Source organism: Eubalaena glacialis, chromosome 4 (assembly GCF_028564815.1).
Source record: "Eubalaena glacialis isolate mEubGla1 chromosome 4, mEubGla1.1.hap2.+ XY, whole genome shotgun sequence".
Lineage (NCBI taxonomy): Eukaryota > Metazoa > Chordata > Mammalia > Artiodactyla > Balaenidae > Eubalaena > Eubalaena glacialis.
This window is the reverse complement of record NC_083719.1, coordinates 180,689,929-180,712,413: the sequence shown is the minus strand read 5'-3', so window position 1 is coordinate 180,712,413 and position 22,485 is coordinate 180,689,929. Positions and strand designations below refer to the sequence as shown.

The 22,485-nt window shown below is 56.3% G+C and overlaps 2 protein-coding genes across 6 annotated transcripts in view; both read right to left on the bottom strand.

Moving 5' to 3' along the window:
• Positions 1 to 18,805, bottom strand: part of MYO1F (myosin IF) — a 33,884-nt gene extending 15,079 nt beyond the window's left edge. Inside the window, exons 1-16 of the mRNA XM_061189057.1 lie at positions 18,732 to 18,805; positions 17,382 to 17,505; positions 16,718 to 16,924; positions 8,076 to 8,213; positions 7,507 to 7,596; positions 7,331 to 7,425; positions 6,855 to 6,942; positions 6,643 to 6,732; positions 4,680 to 4,811; positions 4,379 to 4,513; positions 4,007 to 4,139; positions 3,605 to 3,801; positions 2,762 to 2,842; positions 2,567 to 2,653; positions 1,649 to 1,735; positions 987 to 1,154 (exon numbers count right to left, since the gene is read on the bottom strand). Coding sequence (XP_061045040.1) covers positions 987 to 1,154; positions 1,649 to 1,735; positions 2,567 to 2,653; positions 2,762 to 2,842; positions 3,605 to 3,801; positions 4,007 to 4,139; positions 4,379 to 4,513; positions 4,680 to 4,811; positions 6,643 to 6,732; positions 6,855 to 6,942; positions 7,331 to 7,425; positions 7,507 to 7,596; positions 8,076 to 8,213; positions 16,718 to 16,924; positions 17,382 to 17,505; positions 18,732 to 18,805 — 1,926 coding nt within the window. The remainder of the gene's footprint in view (positions 1 to 986; positions 1,155 to 1,648; positions 1,736 to 2,566; positions 2,654 to 2,761; positions 2,843 to 3,604; positions 3,802 to 4,006; positions 4,140 to 4,378; positions 4,514 to 4,679; positions 4,812 to 6,642; positions 6,733 to 6,854; positions 6,943 to 7,330; positions 7,426 to 7,506; positions 7,597 to 8,075; positions 8,214 to 16,717; positions 16,925 to 17,381; positions 17,506 to 18,731) is intronic.
• A 28-nt stretch (positions 18,806 to 18,833) lies between these two features.
• The window catches only part of ADAMTS10 (ADAM metallopeptidase with thrombospondin type 1 motif 10), an 18,726-nt gene continuing 15,074 nt past the window's right edge, over positions 18,834 to 22,485 (bottom strand). For 2 of the 5 annotated variants that reach the window (XM_061190539.1, XM_061190540.1), the window contains exons 19-26: positions 22,060 to 22,140; positions 21,808 to 21,971; positions 21,586 to 21,712; positions 21,361 to 21,490; positions 20,791 to 20,995; positions 20,377 to 20,553; positions 20,124 to 20,283; positions 18,834 to 18,958 (exon numbers count right to left, since the gene is read on the bottom strand). In XM_061190539.1, coding sequence (XP_061046522.1) covers positions 18,849 to 18,958; positions 20,124 to 20,283; positions 20,377 to 20,553; positions 20,791 to 20,995; positions 21,361 to 21,490; positions 21,586 to 21,712; positions 21,808 to 21,971; positions 22,060 to 22,140 — 1,154 coding nt within the window. In that variant the 3' untranslated portion in view covers positions 18,834 to 18,848. The remainder of the gene's footprint in view (positions 18,959 to 20,123; positions 20,284 to 20,376; positions 20,554 to 20,790; positions 20,996 to 21,360; positions 21,491 to 21,585; positions 21,713 to 21,807; positions 21,972 to 22,059; positions 22,141 to 22,485) is intronic. The other 3 variants (XM_061190542.1, XM_061190541.1, XM_061190544.1) reach the window with 3 other exon arrangements.

Sequence of the window (22,485 nt, the reverse complement as noted above, 5' to 3'; positions counted from 1 at the left end):
GTTCAAGGTGAGGTTGGAGGGTCAGGGCTGCAGTCTGGGTCAGAGGTGAGGGAAGATGGGGATTACAGTCCGGATTAGGGGGCGGGGGCTGCAGGCTGGATCCGAGGGATGGGGAGGTGACAGAGCTCAGATTGGGGGATGAGGGGCTGCAATCTTGGCAGGGGTGGGCCCCGGGGTTCCACGACTGAATTTGGTGTCAAAAGGTCAGATTGAGCATCTGTATTGGGGTTGGTTGGGGGGCTGGGGGCTGGGGGACTGTGTCAGGAGGGTGACAGCACTGGCTGGGGGTTGGTGGGGGGGCTTTGGCCAGGCTTGTGGGCTGGGTCTGCCATCCCCAAGGTGGGGGCCCTGCATAGTTCCTGTCGGGGCTACTTCCTGCTGAGGGAACATGGGAGCTCCAGCCCATTTTAGGGATTGGTGGGCTGCAGTATGGCCAGGGGACCCCTGAGGTTCTTCGCTGCCCATGTTAAGGTCAATGGGAGAGTCTTCAGTCCTGTAAACTGTGGAAGGGGACCATGGCCAGGGTCGGAGGCCAGTGGATTTCTAAAGCCTTGGCTAGGGGTCTGTGTGTAGGGGGCTCCAGCCTATTGTGGAGGCGGTGGCTGGCAACATGGCCCTGGGGACTCCAAGTTGAGATCAGAAGGAGGGGGGCTGTGTCCTGGGTCGGGGGGATAGTGGGGCTTACAGCTCAGATTGGGGCTTGGGGGTCTGCTGCTTAATTTGGGGTCGATGGGGGGTAGTTTGTGTCCTGTAAGGGGGGGGGCTGTCCTGTTAGTTGGGAGAGCTGTGGGCTTGATCAGGGACCAGTGGGTTCCACAGCCCCAGCTGAAGGGCCATGGGTTGGGGTGACAGGCCAGTTCTTGGGGGTCTGTGTTTCTGGCCAGTCGGGGGAGGGCTGGAGAAGGGGGTCGGTGGAGCTCTTCAGCCCTGGCTGGGGGGTCTGGGCAGAGTCTCCCTGGGGTCCATGGGGCGGGGGTGGGGCGCACCTTGCCCGCGTAGTGGTGGATGACGAAGCCGGCACTCCAGCTGTTGAAGTGCTCGTGGGTGCCCACGGCCGCCTGAAGTTTCTGCAGCAGCGTCTGGTCGGCGCCGCCGCCCGTGGCGTGCATGGTGGCGCACACGTCGTCCAGGACGCTCATGATGCCTGGTGGGTTCTGCGGGCGCGGGCGTCGGGTGGGGTGGGCGGGGCAGGGATCAGCCTTGCCCGGCCCTGCCCCCGTCTCGCTCATTGGGGAGGGAGAGGAGAGGCTTCCAAATACAAGAGCAAAAGGTGCTGGTGGGGGGCCCAGATGTATGGGGGCTGTTGTGGAAGCTCGCTGGTGCAGGATAGGGTGGGGGACCCCATAGGGATCTGTGCCTGTATCCCTTCCCCAGACTGAGATGGTGGGGGGACCTGTCAGCTTTGACCCCTCTATCCCCAGCAGCCTGCCTGGGGGGATGTTTGTTGAGTGAATAAGTGAAAGGTGAGGAGGTAAGCAGAGTGAATGGGCAAGGTGGCTGACAGGTATCGTCAGTGGGGCTCCATCTGCCCAAGGGGGAGCATGGGTGAAAAGGGCCTACGGGGGCTGGAACCGCCCCGGCTCTCCCAGCTCTCCCAAGCCCAGCTCCGGGGCCCAGTGAGAACCCCCAAATCTGCCCTGGCCCTCACCAGCTTGTTTTCAATGAGGTCACAGACGATTTTGTTGTTGAAGTACTGGATGGGGGTCCAGCGGATGCCCTCCTGTACGTATTCCTCCTGGTGGTGGCAAAGGGGGCAGGGATGGGACCAGGTGTCTGGGCAAAGATGCCTGTGTTTCTAGAATTTGAGCTTCATGAGGATGGGTGAAGGAGGTGTGACAGATGTTCCCCCCCACCCCCCATATAACTCCTCTTCCCATCTCATCACTTAGGACTGTCTCTGATAACAAAGCCCATTGCCCCGTGTGGGGCAGGTCGGAAGTTTCCCCAGGGGTCCAAGAATTGAGCCCCAGTTGCCTGAAGTGTGACCTTCTCATGAATACATCCTATTTGGCTCTTTAAAAAAAATCCCTTTCTGGGGACTTCCTTGGCGGTCCAGTGGTTAAGACTCTGCGCTTCCACTGCAGGGGGCATGGGTTTCATCCCTGGTCGGGGGACTAAAATCCTGCATGGAGTGGCCAAAAAAAAAAAAAAAAAGAATGGTGGTTTAAAAAAAAAAAAAATCCCTTTCTCACTTCCTCAGTCATCTCCTGGTATTTGCCCTGAATCCTAGTCTCAGGCTCTGCTTCTATGGGATGGGTTGAATGAAAACAGCAGGGAATCTTGTCCGTCCTGTTCATGGAGGTCTCCCTAGCAAGGCAGACAGTGCCTGGTACACAGCAGGTACTCAATAAGTAATTGTTGAAGGTGTGAACAAAGAGGCTCTTCCCTAGCCCTTGTCAAACCCTTAGAGGGAGAAAACCTCTCCTGAAGGAAGGAGCTTGGACAGGTCAGCAGAGACAGGTGCCAGTGTGGGGCTGGGGTGTCCCCTGGTTGCTTGGCAACCTTCATGGTCCTGCCCCCACCCCCAGTGTCCCCTGCTCCTGGCCACTTGGCTGCCCTTGCCCACCTGTTCAGCCTTCAGGGTGAGTTCGATAAAGATCTGCTGTAGCTTCTCGTTGACGAAGTTGATGCAGAACTGCTCAAAGCCGTTTTTCTGCCAAGAGAGGGAAAGAATGCTTCCCTAAGTGGGCTGATACTGGAGGCTCCAGGGCCACTGGGCCACCCTAGAGTGGCCGTGGGCCGGTGGCGGTGTCATACGTACCTGGAAGATCTCAAAGCCATAGATGTCAAGCACACCGATACTGTACTCCTCCTGGGGCTTCTGCATGGCACGGTTAATGGCCTGTGATGCGGTGGGGACACTAGGTGAGTGGCCTGCCACTCTCTTGAAATGCTCTTAGCCATGTTCACAGGCTGGGTCCCCTCCCACCAGTTTCTCTCCTGCCTTCCCCACCTCTGTGCATACCCCTACCCCCATCGGTCATTCCTATGAGAAACCCAGGTGTTAGAACATCTGGGTTCCTGCCTTGGGAGCTGGCTCTGCTCCTTAACCACTCTGCACCTCTACTTTCTCATCTTTAAAATGGGTAATAGTAGCAACTCTCTTAGGGGTCTATTTTCTAAGAATTAAATAAATTGATGCATGGAACACAGAACCATAGCGGGCACGCATTAGGTGCTATGGAATGTTGGCTACTACAGTCACTATTCTTGACCTTGACATGTCCCATTCTCATCCACCCCCGTCTAGTCCATCACTTTGTCCTCCTGACAGCCCCCCCCCCCACCTCGTGGCTCTCAAATGCAGCCACCCCTGTCCATCCCAACAGCCCCCATCTCAGTCCAGGCCTGGACGTTTCCAATAGACTCCTCCTTCCTGGGCTCCATGCCACAGCCAGGAAGCCCCTAAATCTCCCATCAGATCACCTCCTGCCCTGCTTGGCGCCTCCTACAGCTGGGCATTGGTGAGGTCATGCCCACCAACTGGTCATGGCAGTCAAGACGCCCCCCTTGCCCCCTCCCCCGCATCACCGCCGCTGGGCTGGTCCAAGCCCAGGGCCTGGTGCTGTCCCTGAGCTCCTCTCCCACCCCCGGCCCCACTTGCCTCTACGAGGAAGTTGAAGAGACGGGAGTAGAGACCCTTGGCCAGGGCGTCCCGAGTGTAGGCTGCCTGTTCCACGTTCAAGGTCACGTCAATGGACTCGCTGCGCCCGCCCCAGCGGCTGTCCATCTTGCGGCTGGTCAGCTTCTCCTGCAGCCGCCCGCTGTCTATGCCCAGGAGGTAGGCGGGGAAGGCCAAGACTGCCAGGTGATGGGGCGAGTGGGGGGAAGGGAGCAGTCCATTGGGCTCTTGGGTTTCTTGTGAGCGCCCCCATCTCTCCCCATTTTGCCCAGTGACACCGATCTTGTCCTCATGGGACCTTACCCCCAGGGGGCCACACAGGGAGGAAGCAGGTCACACATGCATACACGCCTCCACCCCACCCTCCACAGCACCCACACTCACGGTCTGCACTCTCCACCCGGGCATAATTCCCATCTTCGCGGAAGCTGATGTTTCCCAAGTGCAAGATCCCTGCCACAAGCTGCAGGACCAGCTGCTGGACATTGGGCGGGATCCCGATGACCTGCATGGCACTCTGGGGGCACAACAGGGACAGAGCCTGTGCCACAAATCCCGACCTCCAGCCTGCCCCCTGGGTTAGGTTCTGGGGGCCATGGCACAGACTTGGGGAGTCAGGACACCTGGGTCTCTGTCCTGGCTCTTTCACTCATTTGCTCTGTAACCTTGGGCAAGTTCCTTCCCCTCTCTGGGCCTTGGTTTCCCAATTTGTAACACGGGAAGTTTCCCGGGGCTGGAGGGGCAGCTGGCGCTCACCAGAGTCTCACTGAAGTCGCTCCGGTCATCGGTGCCGTCGACCTTGTAGGTGTCTGCTTGGTTGAGGTAGTAATAGTAGTCGGGGGTCATGAGCCCCAGGTTCTGCCGTTGCTCCTGAGAAGCCCCTTCCAGCAGCTGGAGGGCAAATGATGCTCATGCATGTGGTGAAGGACTGGCACAGCCCTCGTAATCCCCGAGTCCTCACTGTCATGGGCTTCCAAACGCTGACCCTCCCATTGTCTCCCCCTGGGCTCCAGGTGGGGCTCCCTCTGCCCCAGCCCCACGGCCCCCTTCCGTGCACCTGGTAGTAGATGTGGAAGTTCCTCTCGTTTTCATTCTGCATGACCACTCGGGATTTCTCCAGCAAGAAGTTGGAGATCTTGCCCCCATCTGGCTCCCCACCGCGGCTGAACTGGATCTCAAAGTACTTGCCCTGAACCCGAGAGAGCCACATCAGCCCTCCCAGGGTCCCAGGGCTGCAGGTGAGGAAGGATTGAGGATCGGTCTTACGAGCCTGGCCTCTTTGTCGCTCTTCCCCATGTGACCTCAAGTTGCTTTTCTCTCCTCACCTCCCACTTATCGTTCTTTTCACCAGCTCCTTCCCTCCAGCCTTTGCTTAAGCTGTGTCCTGGGCCAGGAATGCCTTTTCCTCCCTCTCTGATGATTCAAGCCCTCACTCGGGGCATCTAGCCCCGTGCCTGGCACAGAGAAGTATCACAGTTTATTGACAGCTCCCCAGTCCCCCCACCATAACACAGAGGCCTCCATGTCTCTGTGGAATGCTACTGGTTCCAATGATCCTGGGTGTCTCCCATATGTTGTCCCTGAGCCCAGAGCAAGGGACCCACACCATCTTTGGTCTCTGACTCCATCTGGGTTCCACTCTGGCTGGAGGTTGGAAGGCAGACAAGCCCCTTATTTCTCCTTTCTGCCACCTATATCCAATTACTATACAAATGACATCATCATACTACACAATTAAACACCTATAATGTATGACAAATACTTATTCTATTGTATAATAAAACTATATAAAATAAAATAGAATTACATATTTTTGAGATTCATTCATGTTTTGGTGTGCATTAGTAGTTTGAAAACACAGACTGTGTGATTCCATTTATACGAAGTTCTAGAACTGCTGAAACGAATCCACGGTGAAAAAAGAAAATATCAGAGTGGTTGCTTCTGGGGTAAAGTAGAAGTAGAGATCAACTAGAAAGAGACAAGAGGGAATTTTCTGGAGAGATGGTGATATTCTGTATATCGGTAGGGCTGTGGGTTGCACAGGTGTATGCATTTGTCCAAACTCAGTGAATGGTCCCCTTTAGATTCATATATTTTGCTGTTACTTCAAAAGAAATAAAAGAGAACTGCAAAATTATATTGGACTATAATTAATGATCTACATGCTGAAGTGTTTGGGGGGAAAAGTATGATGTCTACAGCTTAGTTTGCAGTGCATCAAAACAAATGGATGAATGGAGATACGATTAAGCAAGTATAGTAAACTATTAATGGCAGAATCTAGGAGATGGGCATACAGGCGTTCACTGTAGTATTCGTTCAACTTTTCCATGTATATGAAAGATTTTACAATAAAATATTGGGGAAGATACTTCAAGTATAATTACATTATAAAATATATTAGAAAATAAAAATATAGCTAATAACTATAATAGTATTTAGGGAAATTAAAAAATATCATTAGTGTCGTAATTCATTAATCCATTTCCATGTTCAGGCATTTACTGAAATTATTGAGGTCTATGAAATGGATATTAACATCATTCCCATCCCAGCAGAGGAGCCCCACAAGGTTACATTGTTTTTCTTTGTCCAAGCCACACTTCTAAGCCGTGACAGAAACTGATGATAAATCCAAATCCGTTTACCTATTCTGTCTTCCATTAGGCTCAGCATGGCACTTGACACAAAGAAGGACTCCAAGAACCATATGATGAAAGAAAGAATGAATGAGGGAATAAATGGGACCTGAAATGTGAATAGGAACAGACGTAGCCTGGTTGCAGCCGGGGGAAGAGTATTCAAGAACACTACACAGACATGTCATGGCCTCCACAGATATGCTGATGGGGGACTCTTTTTCAGATGAACCATAAACAGGAAATGAGTCTCCCAGTAAGGAGCAGGTATTTCCTGTATTCTTGAGAATACAGGTGAGAGAGAGAGAGAGAGAGAGAGGGAGGTCAGTGTGTCAGTGTGGGGGGAGCATCTGCTCCAAGCAGGCTGCAGAGACTCACAAAGCGACTGGAATTATTGTTGCGCACAGTCTTGGCATTGCCAAAGGCTTCCAGCAGTGGATTTGATTGCAGGATGATGTCCTTCACATGCTGGGGAAAGAAGCAGGTGGGGTGGGAAGAGGTCAGACTGACGTGGGGTGGTGTTCGGGGTGGTGGGGATGAAATGCCGTGCGGAGTGGGGAGACTCAGCCCTTCTTTCTGTTTCGCCTTACCTGGACCTTCTCGCCTCCGCCCGACACCTTGGAGATGTAGCCCATGATGTATTTAGCTGCCACCGTCTTCCCAGCTCCACTCTCTCCACTGGGGATGGGTGAGGGAAGGAATAATGAGTGACCAGGGGTGGGGGAAGTGCTCTTTCCAGTGTCTGATCCATCATTCATTCATTCATTGAATGAATGGCACCTACTGTGTGCCAGGCAATAGTCCAGGCATTGGGGATACAATAGTGCACAAGGCAGATCCAAATCTCTGTCTTCCTGACATTTAGATGGGACAGATGGGCAATAACAGAATGAATACATAAAATATATCACGGGTCAGATGGTGACAAGAAAAGTAAAGCAGGGCCAGAGGCGGAGAGGGGCAACGAGGGTCTGTTTGGATCAGGAGTTCCAGGTAAACCTCCCTGGGGTGATGATGCTGTTTTAGCGGGGCATGGGCATGAGGGTCTGGGACCCCCACTCCGTACCTGATGATGACACACTGGTTCTCACAGTCAATGAGCATGTTCCGGTACATGTTGTCTGTGAGGGCATAGATGTGCGGGGGATTCTCGTACTGGGCCTGGTGGGGGAGGTCTGGGCTCAGCCTAGGGCAAGGTCCGGGGGTCCTGGGGCTGTGCCTCCCACCCGGCCCCGGCCTCACCGCGCCCTGGTAGAGGTCGATCTCACGGTCAGTGAAGTAGGGCATCTGCTTGAAGGGGTTTACGGAGATGAGCACGGAGCCGATGTAGGTCTGGTTGGGGGACGGTTAAGGGCCGTGCAGTGTCCCGGCAGGCTTTGTCCCCCATGGGCCCCTGTTCCCACCTCCTGCTCCCTTGGGGCTTCCTAGAGCCCCCATGGCTTGGAGGAAGAGCTGGAGATACTCAGACACACCCTGGGTCTCTTAGGAAAAAACTGATCTGGATCCAGAATGGGGAGAATAGAATATGCTGTGGCTGAGCTATCCCTGGGGCAGAGGGAGCAGTGAGGGCCAGGGCCACCCCCCACCGGGGCCCTGCTGTCACTCCACTGTCCCCTGTCCTAACACCCAGCACTCTTACTGCCCATCCCCCCCATTCCTGTGCTCAGTTATGTGTGTCCCTTCCATGCTGCAGTCCCTCTGCCAGCCTTCTCTGCTCTCATCCACACACCATCTCTCCATCCATTGGTCAGTCAGTCATCGTCCTGTCCCTCTGTCTTTCGTCTGCCCACCCCGCCCGCGGCCCAGGGTACAAAGATGTAGTCGTCCATGAAGCGCTTGCGGAGGTTGCCCACGATGGCGTCCTCGGTGATCTGGGGCAGCAGCACCATGTCGTCCACGCCACTCTGCTTCACATTGTGGCTCTGCCAGTGGAAACGCTCCTTGTTGCCCTGGGGGTGGGGGCGGCGGGGTGGCGGTGAGCCCCTGCAGGGGGCGTGGCAGGGGATGGTGCCTCAGCACCCCCCTCCTGGCTCACCTCCATCATCAGCTTCTGATGCTGGCCCCTTCCCCACCACCTCCCTTCCTCCTCCTGCATCTCCGGGACACCAGGAGAGGTAGGCAAGGTCTAGTCCCAAAGGAGGAGGCTCTGATACATCCCTCAACCCTCTCTTTTGGTCCCGCCATGCCTCCACTTAGTATCCCGTTGCCATAGAGGAGACAGCGATGCCTGGCCCAGCAGGGCAGAGTGTGCTTGGGACTCTGGTGGCTGCGGGAGGAGAGGAGGGCATCAGAGGAGGCTTGACGGGGGAGTCCCCACCCTGCTTCTCACGTCCCCAGCCCCGCTCTCCCTGCCTTGGCCCAGGCTGAGTCCCTGACTTCTCCGTGGCATTTGACCCGCTGCCACCCCTTCCACCTCGAGATGGACTCCTTCCTCCCCTTCCCATCCTCCTCCCTCGGGGTCATCCTAGCCCATCCCTCTGAGATTCTCTCAGCCACCATGTGTCTGTGATCTCCGCCTCTGTGCCTGGCTGTGACTCTGGTCCTCAGCTCGCACAGCCTTCCCACCATCCCTGCCGTGGGCTTCTCCATCCTCAGAGAGCCAGATCCTGCACCTTCCCAGGCTCCCACTTTGCCTTCTCATTTCCTCCCTCAGCTTTTCATCAGATGACACCTTCCTTAGGCCCCAACGAAGAGACTCAGACACAGGCATTCCTCAAAACCCTTCCTCCAGGAAGCCTGCCAGGAATGCTCTCTCCTTTCAGCCCAAATGAACTCATCCAGTGCCTAAAACACTCAAGCACACTGGCTCTCTCAGGCCCCCTCTGGCTCCGTTCAATATACCCCTGTCATGGAGGAGTCCAGCGCACAGAGTGATGGTGGCTCGGAGCTCTCCTGTCTGGTGAACTCACGCTCAGACAAGATGTCCCTCCTCTGGGAAGCCCCTTACCCGCCCCAGACCTGGAGCTCCTGGAGGGCAGGGATTGGGATTGCGTCCTTGCTAGTCCCAGCAGGGAGGACCTATCGAACAAACAAGGGACAAGGGCAAAGAAAGAAACCCAGCTTCAGAGGAAAAACCCCCAAGAGCAAAGATGCTGGGAACCAAAGTCAAGTCTTCAAAGATGACCAGGGTTTGCCAGGCAGATTCTGGGGAATGGAGATGGTGCACTGGGCCCATCTGGGAAGGAATTCAGGCAGGGATCAAGCAGGAGGGTCAGCATGGGCAACTGTAGGGCAGAGGTGGATGAGAAGCCAGTCTCACCTGGGGGCACTGGGGAGCCACAGAAAGTTCCTGACTAGGGGAGGTGCTTGCTCAAATTCTGGACATGCTGATGACCCCGGGGGCATTCGTGGGAGAATACCCACAGACACTAAATGAGCCCAGTCTTTGGTGTGGGGGTAGATCTGGGTTCTAATCCTGGCTGTGTGACCTAATACTGATCAGAGCCTCAGTGGCCTCATCTGGAAAATGGGAGAAGCAGCCTCACTTCCCAGGGTTGATGTGAGGGATTAACTGCTTTGGGGAACAAAGTGGGGTAGGAGGATGATCCCCGGGCAGAGGGACACTTGACAGAATTAACATTCACCAAGCCTCTACAACATGCCTGACGCTGGTGGCAGATGTCACCAGTATTACTGGCAATCCTCACAGCAGTTCAGTGTGGTGTAGGCTAGGAGGGAGACTGGGACTTGAGAAGTATTTGACCCTTGACCAAGGATGCAGCTAAACTGTTTCCAAGGATGTGGGATTCGAATCTGGGTCCATCTGACAGCAAAGGCCAGGTTCTTGCCTCCACACTCATGAGTGGCTGGGAGCCAAGGGGTGTTTGGGGTGGGATGTGAAAGCCGAGAAAGGTTTTGATCAAGAGCAGGGAGAAAGGGTTCACCAGGCAGAGTGAACTGCCTGGGCAAATGTGCAGAGGTGTGACCGAAGCAGGAAGAGAATGCAGAGGCGGGGGGGTGGGCAGGGCTCAAACCCCTGAGACTGCTTCCAGCCTGAGTATTGAGAGTGAGATTTTCATATGACAAATACCATCTCGTCTCTCTGTCTATGGCTTCCCATCATTGCCACCTCCATGCATCCACTCCACAAAGAATTCCTGAGCACCTACTTTGTGCCAGTAACTTAGGACTTTGGGAAGAACTCTTTCGCTTCCTCACCGTGTTGCCTCTAAGACTTTGCACGTGCTGAGCCCTCTGCCCAGCACACCCTTCCTGCCTGGCTAATGCCAACCCATGCCTTAAGGCTTGGCTCAGGTGACGCCTCCTCCGAGAAGACCTCCCTGACTCCAGGACAGATCAGGTGCTCCCTCTGGACCCCCCAGCCCACAGGCATCCCTCACCATAGCCCCATCCACGTTCTGGACGTCATGCACAATAGCTGGGCTGTACTGCTCCTGGGGGCACTTTAAGAATTGTGGTGGACTTCCCTGGTGGTCCAGTGGTTAGGACTCCGCGCTCCCACTGCATGGGGCACGGGTTCAATCCCTGGTTGGGGAACGAAGATCTCGCATGCTGCGGGGCGCGGCCAAAGAAAAAAAAATCGTGGGAGCATATTTGGTTGTTCCAGGGATGGGGACATGGCTGGGGACATGGCTGGCATTTAAGGGGGCCATAGGTCCCCTTAAATTTGCACATGTACCTAATTACATATTTTACAAATACATAATCGTCCTGCCCTCAGCTCCCCACCCCACCCCAGCAGAAGTTCATGTAAGTGACAAACCTGTTTATAATCATTGGAACCGAGAACCAAAACCTATTTTATGTACAAACAGAAAACCTATGTATTTTTTGCATGGTTGATACCCACTGCATTTTACAGGAAAGTGGCTATTGCGTAGCAAGGGAGGTTTTAGTTTTGTTCAGATTTCACTAAGAAATGTCCAGCGTTCGGAAGCTCATGCTGCTGGTGAAGTTAACGTGTCCTGCTTGTGGCGGGGGGGCTGTCTCGCTCGCGGAGACGCACCTGTGTCCAGGTGTGAGCACCTGGCCGCTCCAGTGGACGTTCTTGGGCCACTGGCCTGAGCACTTTCATCTTTTCATGCACATTTTATTCTAAATAACTTTCTCCTCGCCTTGCAGGGGGCCACATTAAATGTTTTCGGAGGATGGAAGTCTGTGTGTTTCACTGTTCCATTTCAGCGTTTCAAGGGGACCTGCCAGGATGCTTGTTATAAGAAGAGGGTGCTGGATGTGACGCCCTGAGAACCCCAGGATGCAGTGGGAAGGGCGGGGTAGGGGGAAGACAAGGTTGTGAGAGCAGGGGCACGGAAGTGTTGGCAAGTGTGCCCAGGGCAGAGGCTGAGGTTGGAGGAAGCCAGGACCTGGGGCGGCCTGGAGGTGACAGGGGCTGGTTGGGAGAAGCAGGGAACTGTTAACCGGACCCCCAGCTGCTGAAGAACTTCCACGCTCACTGGAGACTCAGAGGGACCCCATGGAGAGCGTTGTTGACCTCAGGGTCAGAAGTTGGATCTGGAGGTCAAGGAGAGAGGACTGCTCTTGGGGAAGAGGGAAAGAGACTTCGGGGAGAGGAGGGGTCAGGGGAGTGTATTTCCTGTTTTCAAGATGGGGAGGCTCGCCAGTGTGTTGGTGAGAAGAACCCACGAAATTCGAAATTCAGGGGTGAAGTGGTGTCATTCACGGACCCGGTGGGGTTGCTCTTTCCCTGAGTCGGTGTGGGGAGGTTGGGTAGGGGTGTGTAGGGGGAACTGGAAGTGGATTCTCTCTCTGAAGACCTCAAGGGGTGGGGCTTGGGTGGTAACCATGGTAACCGAGAACAACAATACATAACAATAGTTCACACCCCACTGGCACTTATTCTGTGCCAGACTCTGGTCTAAGCTTTTTTCAGTGAATTACCTCACTGCATCCTCTGGGCACATGCTGAGGTCAGTACTCTGATTAGGTCCATTTTGTGGAAGAGAAAACTATGGCCCAGAGAGGTTAGGTGTCCTCTGCAAGGTCACACAGCAGGAAGGGAAGCTGGGTTTATGTCGGGGTTGGGGGTTGGCCGGGGTTGGTGCTTCAGGTCAGATGAGGACAAGGAGAAGACGAGATTGGTCCTGACCCCTTTGGGGTCACCCCAGTCCCCATGCTCTTGGGACCCCGCAGGCTCAGCTGAGACTCAAGCCCATTCCTTCCTCTGAGGTCAGAAGCCCTGAGACTGGCTGTGTCTGGCTGGCTCTCCTGACCCCAAGGACTTGGTTCCTCTTCCCGTCCCTTCCTCCTTCCCCCAACCAGCTGAGTGAGCCTCTGCCTCTAGTAGCCCCTGCTATCTCTCCCCCTGTGTCCCACCCCAGGCAACCGGGACCCCCAGATCCATCCTAGCTCTATGCGATCACAAAAACCACGGGGTTGTTTGTGGCAGCGGGAGAGGTTTTCCTCAAGAGGGTACAGTGTGAGGGAGGAGAGTCGACAATTTTGGCAAGGGATGGATTGGGTGTGAGGCCTGGCTTAACAGTTGGCTCTGTTGACCCCAGGGAGGCCACTTCATTTCTCCAAGCCTCAGTTGCTCCATCTGTAAAATGGATTCCATAATGAATCTCCTCTGTGGGTTTGCTAGCGGAAGTAAGTGAGACAGTGCTGAGAAAAGATGCACTGGGGTGCCTCAGGAAATGGCAGCCGGTGGCCCCAAGAGCATTTAATAGAAGTGATCAGTGGCTTGACAGGGTAGAGGAGCTGGTCGATGTAGACTCGTTGAATGAATAAATGAATGAAGTATCATTGGGATGAGACTGCCCCCTGCCCTGTGTCATGGGTGTCCATCTCTCTGTGACCCCCAAGTCTCCAACCGTCAAGTTGAAGCTGTTTGTTCCTTTCTTGGAGGGTGAGGGTACCACAAAGAGGTTGTGGTCATAGTTGACCACAAGCCAAGGATGACTCAACTGGCTGGGGTTCTTGTGAAAGATAGTCAGGGGTCAGAGGTGGCTGGGATGGGAGTGGGAACGTAGATTCTAACTTCAGCTCTTCAGAGAGGCTCCCCTCAACCCACGGCAGAGGGTATGGAGGGGTGGAGCTTCCCTGGTGCCAAAGGAGGGAGGGCCAAGGTGATGGCTCCTGTAGGGCTGGGGCATTGGAGCCCTCTAGTGAACACACTTCCTGAGCCCCTACTGTGCATGGAGGTAGGTGGGAACCAGGCCTAGACTCTGCCCTTGAGTAGTTCAGAAGTGAGTTGCCCAGGGGAGACAGTGATCCCAATCAGACGGGGCTAAGGAGAGCTGAGGCAATCAGAGAAGGCTTCCTGTAGGAGGCAGGCTTTGCAACATGAATGTCCCAGACCATGTCAGTGGTGGCAGCAGGAGCCATGGGCCAGGAAGGCCTTGGGTGTGTGTGGGACACCAGGATCCTAGTTTCTTTGGAACAGAGAGTCCAGGTCCAAATGAGGCAGGGCTGGGCAGCCTGGGGAGTTTGGGGGTCAGCCCACACCCCCAGGTGGCCTCTCACCTGGCAGGAGGAGGAGGAGGAGGTTGTAGGTCAAGGTGGCTGTTGAAAGTGTGACCCTGGGGATCACTGAGTTGAAATCCTCTGCTATTTTGGGTTGTACGGCAGCTCGCCTAACCTCTCTGCCTCTGTTTTCTCATCGGGCAAATGGGAATATTGAGGGCCATGGACCTCACGGGGCAGTTGTGCAGATTCAACAAGGCCAAGCTTGTCAAGAGGAAACACTAGCTTCCCTCCATCGCCAACAGCAGCAGCAGCAGCAGCCTTAAGCTGGCCGATCCCACAGGCATGGGGCACAGGGTCAGGAGGAAGGGCTGGATGAGGGTTTTGCAATTTGCCCTAACTGCTCTGGCCTCCCTGCTCCTGGGTGGTGATGAGCAGAGCCCCAGACTGGAGAGAACAACGAAACAGCCACTTCCTTCCTCACTGGGGTCCTGTGCACTGTGGCTGCCAGCCAGCGGAGAGGCAGAGGCGAAGCTGCTGTGGCAGCGGCTGCTGGAGCTGCCCTCCACCCCCGGCCACGCCCTGGGCCCCCGGTGTGCCCCTGGAGCCTTGGTCCTACTCAGTGGGGTTCTGGGGCTACACCCTGTGTCTCTATACCATGCAAACAACATTCTCATCTCTAAAGGCTCTCAGGTCTCCCCCTCCCTTGGGAGGGGTGTCTCAGTTTTCTCTTGGCCTAAACAGAGGCCATTCTCCAACATGTGGGGACCCTTGGCCTTCTAGAGTCTTTCTCCCTAACTCTCTCTTGACCTCCCAGCCTTTTCTGTCCATCCCCATGGTCGCCGCCCTTCGATCAAGCAGCCACATTACTGGTCTCCCTGCTTTATATCTGTACTTTCAAAACAACCACGATTACCCTCAGGTCACCACCATTATCAACTGAGGACAACCAACTGCTGCCTTTACCTGCCCCCCAGCCAAAGCCAAACAGAAACTGCTGATGACCTCAATGCCAGCACCACCAGCTAACATCAGACAGAAAAACATTGACGGATTCCACCACCCGTTTCCCTATCATCACTCACCACCGTCACCACTTATTATCACCAGCACCAGCAACCCATAATAACCAACCACCATTGGCAATAACAACCACGATCACAGTACTAGCCATCAACAACCACACATGACCCACTACCATTGAAGCAGCAGTCAACCGTACCCCTTTCCAAAACCAGTGATGCATCACCACTTGTCCCAAGACCGTCACCAAAAATCAGCAATGAACAACCAACAGCAAACAAACGTTATCGTGACCACCTAACTTCAAATGATGACCAACTGCCATCATTCCACAGATCAACCCTCCAGCTGAAAACGACCAACCACCAACCACCAACATTCAACACCAGCTGGCACCAAAAGCAACCATTACTATCACCAGCCCACCCACAAGAACCATGGTCACCACCAACTTGGGACAACTGACAGCAATGACCACCATCACAGCCAATGACACCAACAACCCAACTCCTCTACAGTAACCAAGAATGAAGCACATCCATCCACCCCCACCGCTAACTCCCACCATGAATGAGCGTCACCCACAGCGGCGGTTACCGTGTATTGAGCACATATTATACGCTCTTTAAAGCACTTTACGAATATTGTTTCACTGAATCTTTCAACACTCTTCCTGGCACCCATTACACCTCCAGGAAGATGTCAGCACCCCTAGACAGAGGTTTTAGCCTCATGGATGGATTCCACTTTTTTTTTTTTCTCTGTGGTCCTCTTGCATGAGTTTTTCCCTTCCCAGACACGGTTGGCCAAGCAAATCATTGACTAAGCATTTCACACGGCTTCCTTAGCAGGGGCTGCTTTTCTCTCAAGTAGCAAATCATTTCCTGTGTTCTTTTGATCAAGGAGTCTTCCTGGCTTGGCTCCATCTCGGAAGAGTTTCCATCCCAAGCCCAGAGCTCTAGCTGGTGGTTTGCTTGTGAATTAATCAAAGGGGTCCTTGGCCAGTGATGCCCAGTTTATCACTGACTTTCTGAAATAAGACGTTATCTCTCAGGCTAAGGCAATCCTTGCCTCCACCTTGGTCAGTCGCCTGCTGCAACTGCCAGAAACACTACAGTTGTCACCACCGGCTCTGTGACTGTCCCAGCTGCCCACCCTCATTAACAGAATGACAAAAAATGAAAGCTGAAGTGGTTTGCAGAGGCACGGAGTCGTGGGAGTGACATAGCCAGCCCAGGCTCCCTCTCAATGTGTGTGACACGATGCTACTGCATCTAGACCCAGGACCATGACAGTCTCCCCAACCCTGTCACCACAGTCATCATCAGACCTCCGTCTCCCCAGGTGGCAATGCTTCTTTCTGGCTGCAGTGTTTTTCCCTGCCACCCTTCCGGAGAAGGGTACCGGTGGCGGTACGGACACGCTGCATCTCACCAACTCCTGCTTCTGTGATTGCTACAGCCAGACCACCCTGGCACCCACACCAGCATGCTGTCACGCCACCATCACTGCAACCCACCGCCCATTTGACCCATCTGACACAGCTTCCCCTCCCAGCTGTGGACGCAGAGGGGCTGAACCCAAAACCCTCTGAACGTTCCAATGGAGAGATCCCCCAGACACCTTCCACATCTTGACAAACTTCCAAATATGACATACGTGGGAACTGAGACTCACAGAGGGGAAGTGACTTGCCCAAGGCCACACAGGGAGGTGAGGCACCAAACTCGGCTGGGAACTGGGTTCCCTAAGCCCCAGGAAAGGGATCTGTCCCTGTCCCTGCAGGCACTGTGTGATCCCTTAGGACCACCTTCTGTCCTCCAGTTACTGCTCCATCCTTTGGTGCCCCATCCCCATTCTGTCCACCAGCCAATGGGAGTTTGGTCCCCTGTGAGGGATGCTGGCAGCACCTGAGCTGCACTGCGGGACCCCAAAGGGTCTGCTGTGCCCATTCCCATCATCCCACTTTCTGATGGTGGCCTCTAGGTGCCTCCACCTGGCTGGTGCCGCCACCCCTGCACTTCAGGGCCCACCCTGAAGGACTTACCATGGTGGGGGCTGGTGTCTGGGCCCCTGGGGGATGTCTGAATGGGTTGTGGCAGGGATGCAGGCTCAGGGGGCTCCAGGGGGCGGCTTGGGCATGGCCCTGTTCCTGCTGCTTCAGCGGACTCCCAGACCTAGTTCCTCTTATGACAGCCCCCTTCTCACTTCCTTTGTCGGGAGGGGCCGCGGCTACAGGGGAGGGAAGCTGGGCCTGGGGGCGGGGAGAGAACCCAGGCAGGGCTGAGGGAGCTGGTTGTCTGGGGCTCTGAGCCTGAAGGGAGAGGTTAAGGATGGATGACAGCCGCTGTCAGACCCCAGAAAGCCACTTCTCCAACTCCTCTGGGACGCGGCTGCAGCAAACCGCACTGCAGGTCAGCTGGCTGCAGGACTGACTGCTCCTCCCTGGGCTTCGAAACCACTTCAGATGTATGTCTCCTCTGGGCATCCCTGAGCAAACTCCCACCTCCAGAGCCGCTTCGGCTGGTCCTTCCTCCAGAAGGGACCTCGGGAGCCAGGTGTGTTTGTGTCAAGGGGAGGGCAGCGGGAGTGGCGGGGACCAAGAATCAAGGGCACCTGGAAGGTCCCAGACTTCGGATGCCACATCTGGAATTAATGACCCCCAGCTCTGTTCCGGATCTCCCCATTTTGTCATCGTAAAACGGCGGCACCTGGCACACGTGGGATCCAAGTGTCGGCCCATCTCCGGATCTTTGGGAGACCAGCAGGAAATGGCAGTTCCTAGAGGCTGTCAGCTGCCACACATCGAGGAGGTGGCGGGGGCAGAAGCCGACCCTGGGTGAGCCTGGCAGGGAGGCCTGTGGCCAGGGGTATCCCTGGGCTCCGGGCAGCACACCACACCCTGCCTAGAGGCTGGCGCGCCGCGGCGCCCCCTAGTGGCCACATGTGGGGAGAAGCCCGTTTCTCCCCGGACTTCCTGCGCAAGTTTGCTCAACCGACTGGCTTGGCTTCCGCAAACCTCGGCAATGCTTCCAGCCACTAGGAGTGAAGAGTCTGGAGGACCCTCACCTTGTTGAGGGCGTCAGGGGAGGCTTCTGGGAGGAGGCGATGTTTGTGCTGAGAGGTGAGTTGGAGTTAACTAGGTGAACAGGGAAGGGGAGGGTACACCTGGCAGAAGAAACAGCTCTAGCAAAGGCCCCAAGATGGGAAGATGGTGGGGGGATTGAGGAACTCCCAGGAGTCCAGCGTGACTGGAGCCTGCAGAGTGACAGGGAGTGTGGTGGCTGGAAAAGCAGGCGCCAGGTTGTGTTCCTTTGAGCGCCTCCGTGAGAAGCTGTATTTTTGACCTAAAATCACTGGATTCTAGTCTGTGTTGGTACAAGTCCCCTTTGCCTGTTGGGGCCGACCTGCGAGGGGCTGTGGTCGCTTTCAGGATGGGGGTAGGGGAGAGCTGAATGTGACCCAGTCTCACTGACACACACACACCCACGCACGGAAATCTACACAAGACAGAACTTTATTGATGTAGGGCTTCCTGGCAAGGGGTGTGTGGGCCCCAGGGCAGGGCCTGTAGCACCATGATGGGGGTGGCCTGGATGACATGGTCCCCCTGGGGCAGGCAGGGCTGAGGATGGGGTGGATCTTCTCAACTCTGCCTCCCCCCTGTAGCTGGTCTGGTTAGGCGGAGGGTGTCAGGGAGGTGGTGCTAATCCCCTCCCCCATGGCGGACATAGATTTCCCCCCCCCCCAGCTCAGAGTGGAGGGGTAGGGCAGTGCTGGGGCGGGGGGCAGGGCACCGGCTGACCCCCTCCCCACCCCCACTCTTCACAGTACATATTCCGATCAAAGGCGGGGGTTGTGCTAGGGGTCTCCCTAAGGGTGGGTGGCAAGAGCACTAGGGCGAACAGTTGTTCCCACCTCAAACCCACCCTGGAGGGGGTCTCATTCTGAACTGGGAGACGGGCAAAGGAGGGGCCGTGGGCGTGGCCAGCCCCTCTCCATCCCCCTCAGCCAGGAGCCCCGCAAGAGTTCCCAATAAATAACTTCCGGCTCCGTCTCACCCTTCACTCCCAGCTCCTGCCCCCTCGGGCTCCTTCAGGCTGGCCAGCTGCAGGCCTGGTCGCCCCACCCCCATCCCCAGCCGGCCCCCAGCCTTGGCTCCGAGGACCGTGCGCCCTCTAGCGGCCTTGGCAGGTTTTGCAGCACATCTGGCGGAAGTAGGCTCGGCTGCAGAACTGAAATTTCAGCACCAGGGGGCAGTAGGCGACCTTGTTCACATCCTTGCACTCTGGAGGGGGCGGGAGAAGAGTAGGTGAGGGGAATCCGGTCTCAGCACCCCTTCCGGCAGGGGCGTGACCGCTGGCTGCACAGCGCTTCCTAGCTCCTCTGTGCCTCGGTTTCCTCACCTCTCAAAGGCGGCTTATACCAGTAACTATGTCATTAGGTTGTTTTGAGGATGTTGAGAGGGAAGTGCAGGTCTGGGGCTTGGACACCGTGTTACATCACGAGAAAAGTGTTCCTTTTCCAATTATCTGTTTGGAGCTGTAATCCTTGCTCGTTTCCCTTTGTAACAGACTGAGGACCTTGAGCTCCAGAGCAGTCACTCCTCTCAGGGTATTTGTGTAGTTTGTGTTCAGGGTAATTGACAGTCTGTTCATGACAATGGACCAGGGTTCCCAGTTAGCAGTTAATGATGTATGACAGGGCCTGGTGCTAATAAAGGGCTTCACGTGGATTATTTTAGTCCCTCTCCCTAACATGGCACTCCCTCAAGTGAATATATTAAACGCCTCTTGATAGATGAGAATACGAAGGCACAGAGGTGCAAGGTGAATCCAGGCAGTTTGGTTCCGGTGGCTTCAGTAAGTAACCTATTGCTCCCTATGAAACATAAATTTACTTAGGTAGAAAAAAAATGGGTATATTTAAAGCAGTGGTTCTCAAGGAGATGGGATTTTTGCCTCCCAGGGGACATTTGGTGATATCTGGAGACATTTTTCGGTTTTCACCACGGGGAGGAGGGGTACTATTGGCATGCAGCAGGTAGCGGTCAGGGATGCTGAACCCCCGATAATGCATAGGGCAGCCCCCGTGACAAGGAATCATCTGGCCCCAAACATCAAGAGCGCCTGAGGCTGAGAAACTGATTTAAAGAAAAATATCAGGCAGATAATGTTATAGATGGAGATGAGCAAGGTGAAGGTCATGGAGGTGGTTGGAGGAATGACCTGAGTTTGGGCCCCCAGAAAAATCAGGTGCCTACAACGCCTGGCACACAGTGGCACCTAATACATGTTGGCAGGCAGGGGATGGTGAAAGATGGTCTGGAGAAGACAGAGAAAGGCATTTCCGTGGTTGGAGAAGCTCTAGGGCCAATGGTCTGGAGCCCCAGCTCTCCTATCTATGGCTTCCTCCGGACAGGACCTTCCTGGTTCCCTCCCCGCCTCACATACCTTCCAGGCCGTCCCCGGGGGGCGCGCTGTCACACTTGGCCTCGCACTGCTGCGTGGCGGGGGGCCGCAGGGCCTCCGCGCACTCGCGCGAGGGCTGCCCTGTGTGGCTGGAGCAGCGCACCGGGCGCTGTTGCTGCCCGAAGCCGCACTGCGCGGAGCACTGTGGAGAGTCGCGGATGAGCCGCAGCCCAGCACGGCCACCCACCCTGCCGCCCCTGCCCTGGTTCCCGCCCTGCAGGGCGCGCCCGCCTACCTCACCCCACTCTCCCGCCACCCAGCGGGCCGGCGGGCAGCGGCGCAGGTTGCAGCGCATGGTCGCCGGCGGCTTGGCCGCGGGCGGGCAGTGCGCGGCGGGCAGTGTGGCGCGGTGATCTGCGCTCTTACAAAGGACGACACGGTGGCGGAGGCCCGGCCCGCAGCTGGGGGTGCACTGCAGTTGGAGGGGGCGTTTCATGCTCAGTGGGCGCCTCCCTCCCCGCTCACACAAGGAGTGGGAAGGATGCTGGTCCGGTGGGAGGTGAGGACGGTACAGCTAACTTTGGACCAGTCACGGGGCGGGGAGGAGCTCACTAGGGCTAGCGGGAGTGGAGAGGCGCCTCAGTGTGCACCCGACATGGGCAACCCAGGCCCCTCCCTGCTCTGCACAGGGCGGGAAGGGGCGGCTGACCTCCGACCAGTCGAGGGCGGCCCACTCCGGAGGGCAGGCCGGGCCGTGGCAGGCCTCCAGCACCGGTGGGCGCGGCTGCGGGCAAGCGCTGTCGTCCAGCGCCTTTTCCTCGGCGGCCGACACGCGGCGCTGGCACACGACGGAGCGGCTGCGCACGCCCGCATCACAGCTGCGGCTGCAGCGCGACCAGTTCCCTACGACCCAGCTGTGGGGGGAGGGGCAGTCTGAGACAGTACGACGGGCAGGCCACCCTGACCTTGGGGCACGAGCAGATCCTCCTCCTCCCCAGCAATTAACATCATTGTGGAAACTGGCACCGGGATGCCTGTTGCTCCCGTGCCCCACACCCCGAACTCAGAACAACTTTATTCTGCACCCACATTGGGGGCTGGGAGGCGCATCACCCCAAGGGGAGATGATTACCTGGACTTGGCCAGGGAGCACCACTGTTCTGAGTTTGACTCCGGGAGGACCCTGACCTCACCTTAGGGAGCACCCACTCCTCTGATCCCAGTAGCACCGTCACTCCAGTGCTTGCCATCCCGACCCTGCACCCTGGCAGGCACTCACTCGGGTGGGCAGGGCTCTGTGTTGCAGGCGCGCTGCCTCTTGGGTAGCTTGCTGTGGGCGCTGCAGTGGTGCGGAGCCACGGCTGAGCTGTCCAGCTGATTCCGGCACTCCACAGCCTGCACCTGGCTGCCTGGGGGCGGGCGAGAGGTCCGCTCAGCCCTGCCCGACCCAGAAGGTCAGCCTGGTGACCAGAACCTGCCCCACCCCGTCCCACCCCGGCCTCACCGCCTGCACACTGGGCCGAGCACTTGGTCCAGGGCGCGTAGTGCCAGGAGTACGGAGGCAGTGCATCTCGGGTGATGGGTGCATTGAAGCGGTAGCGGAGGACCGGCAGCTCAGTCCGGGCCAGCACCTGGGGTTGTAGGTGGGGATCAAATGGAAATCAAGTTCGAGGCCCCACAAGGATGCTAATGTCCTCCTGCACCTTGCTCCCAGCCCTGCCGTTACCATGACGATGAGAGATGCGTTAATGGGTCCCAGGGCTTCTAGGCTCTGGGTCTGATCCGGCCCTTGTCGCAGCTGAAAGGTGGTCCCGGCCAGGGGCAGGCGGTGGGGCTGGGGGGTCCCAGGCAGCCCCTCCAGCAGCAGGGACTCCTGGTCCCCCTTCAGGGCTGGGGGACAGCATAGGGGTCAGAACCCCAGCCACGCTGACGCCGCCCCTGCTGACCCCCAGTCCTCATCCTCCCACCTCTGGCTCACCCAGGTGACTGAGGGAGAGGTTCAGGTCCTGGATGAAAATGTGGACGGAGCCTTTGGGGATCCAGACGACTTCCTCGTACCCTGGACAGTGGAGCTCAGATGTCACCCACTTGGCCCTTCCCTGCACCTGCCTGTCTCCCCCATTCCTGGTCCCTGATGATAACAACTAACCATTACCATGCTAAGCACTTACAGAGACATGCCACCTCATCCCCAGCTCTGACCCTGTGAAGTTAGATGTGTCATCACACCCACTTTACAGATGACAAAACTGAGGCTCAGAGAGACAAAACAAATTGCTCAGGTTTTACAGCTAGGAAGCGGCTGGGCTGGGATTTGAACCCAAACTTTCTTACCTCTCAAACCATCAAAGTGGTCCGACCCGCCCCCACCCCCCAACAAGCAGCAGGGCAGGGCTTAGGCAGA